This window comes from Pongo abelii, chromosome 9 (genome assembly GCF_028885655.2).
Source record: "Pongo abelii isolate AG06213 chromosome 9, NHGRI_mPonAbe1-v2.0_pri, whole genome shotgun sequence".
NCBI lineage: Eukaryota > Metazoa > Chordata > Mammalia > Primates > Hominidae > Pongo > Pongo abelii.
The window spans coordinates 127,419,366-127,420,950 of record NC_071994.2 but is presented as its reverse complement, the minus strand read 5'-3'; the positions used below and the strand labels follow the sequence as shown (position 1 = coordinate 127,420,950).

At 43.2% G+C, this 1,585-nt stretch overlaps 1 protein-coding gene across 1 annotated transcript; it reads right to left on the bottom strand.

Moving 5' to 3' along the window:
* Positions 1 to 203: 203 nt before the first annotated feature.
* On the bottom strand, positions 204 to 1,142 carry LOC100446131 (olfactory receptor 10D3). Its single transcript, XM_002822625.5, is given in 1 exon segment — positions 204 to 1,142. A coding segment is annotated over 1 exon segment (939 nt).
* Between the last annotated feature and the right edge of the window lie 443 nt (positions 1,143 to 1,585).

The following is a 1,585-nucleotide window of genomic DNA, read 5'->3' as shown; positions in this document are numbered from 1 at the left end:
TAACTGAAGAGGCAGAACCTAGATAATAAAATAAAATAAAATATTGCAAAAAGATAATGTATTATATATAGCATAATGGTCCATATCATTCAGCACAGTGCTGAAAATTCCAAGTCATTGTCACATATGAAGATTTCAGAATGAAATTTCTTAGGTCAAAGCAAAAGGAATTCCAGAGCCATGCACCCATTTATCTGCTCTTACTAACTCTCAGGAACATGGCCTGTCCTGTGCAATATTGTTTTCACGGCTGTTTTTACTTCCTTATTCCTCAAGGTATAGATCAAAGGGTTCAGCATTGGTCCTACCAGATTCATGAGAATTTGTACCATGGTTCCCAGCATGGGGTTGGGTGTGGGCTGCAGGTAGACAGTGATGATGGGCCCATAGGCACAGAGGATGGCAATGAGGTGAGCACTGCAGGTGGAGAAGGCACGGCGACGGCCCTCAGTTGTACGAATACTTAAGATAGAAATCATGATTCTAATGTAGGATAAAAGAATTAGGAGAAAGCAGACAAGAGATACGAGGCCAACGCTGGTGAAGCTCACCCTTTGGGCTAAGGATGTGTCAGCACAGGCCAAGGGCAAGAGTGCTGGAATGTCACAGAAGAAGTGATCCACTTCATTGGGACCACACTATGGCAAGGCGAAGGTGAGGGAGGTCAAGATACTGGAATGAATGCACCCTAACAGCCACATGCCCACAGCTAGGGCCACACAGATCCCTGGGTTCATGATGACTGTGTATTGCAGAGGATAACAGATGGCAGTGAAGCGGTCATAGGCCATCACCGTATACAAGAAGCACTCAATGCTCCCAAGGAAATGGAAGAAGAAGAGCTGGCAGACACAGTCTTTGTAGGAGATGAGTCGGCTCAGCCCCATAAGGCAGAGCAAAATTTTGGGACAAGTCACTGAGGAGAAACCCATGTCAAACACAGACAAGTTTCCCAGGAAGAAATACATAGGTGTGTGAAGGCGAGCAGAAGACATAACAGCAACAAGGATAGACACATTTCCCAGTAGAGTGCAGGCATAGAAGGGCAAGAATAAGACAAAAAGTCTCATCTCCAGCCCCTGTGTGTGTGGAATTCCCAAAAAGATGAACTCTGTCACCATGCAGCAGTTCTTCACCTCCATGGAAGCCAGTCCTAGGGAAGAAAGAGGAGGCTGAGGACATGGAAGAATGCCTTGGCTTGCTGTCAATCAAGTGAACATACGGGAGAAATAAAACTTGTCAATTAAGTGACTGTGATTTGCTTCTAAGTTATGGAAAGGCTGCTTGTGATTCAAGTTACAAGGCATTATCCTTGGAATGTAACCGCCATAGCCAACTACACTTCTGTAGCAAATATTTTTGTTATACTTATTCGAAATACAAATGCCAATTATTAAAACAATATTCTTACCTTGTTAAAGCAAAGATTTTTAAAGGGAGGGCAAGATCCATCCAAACACATGCTCCTCCTCCTGGGGTAGAAGGATATGAAACGTCAGGATTATTTGAGGGCTTTTTTGTATCACTGGAGATATGAACCACAATTCGAGAATCATCATATTTGTAAGCCATTTATTAATGACAA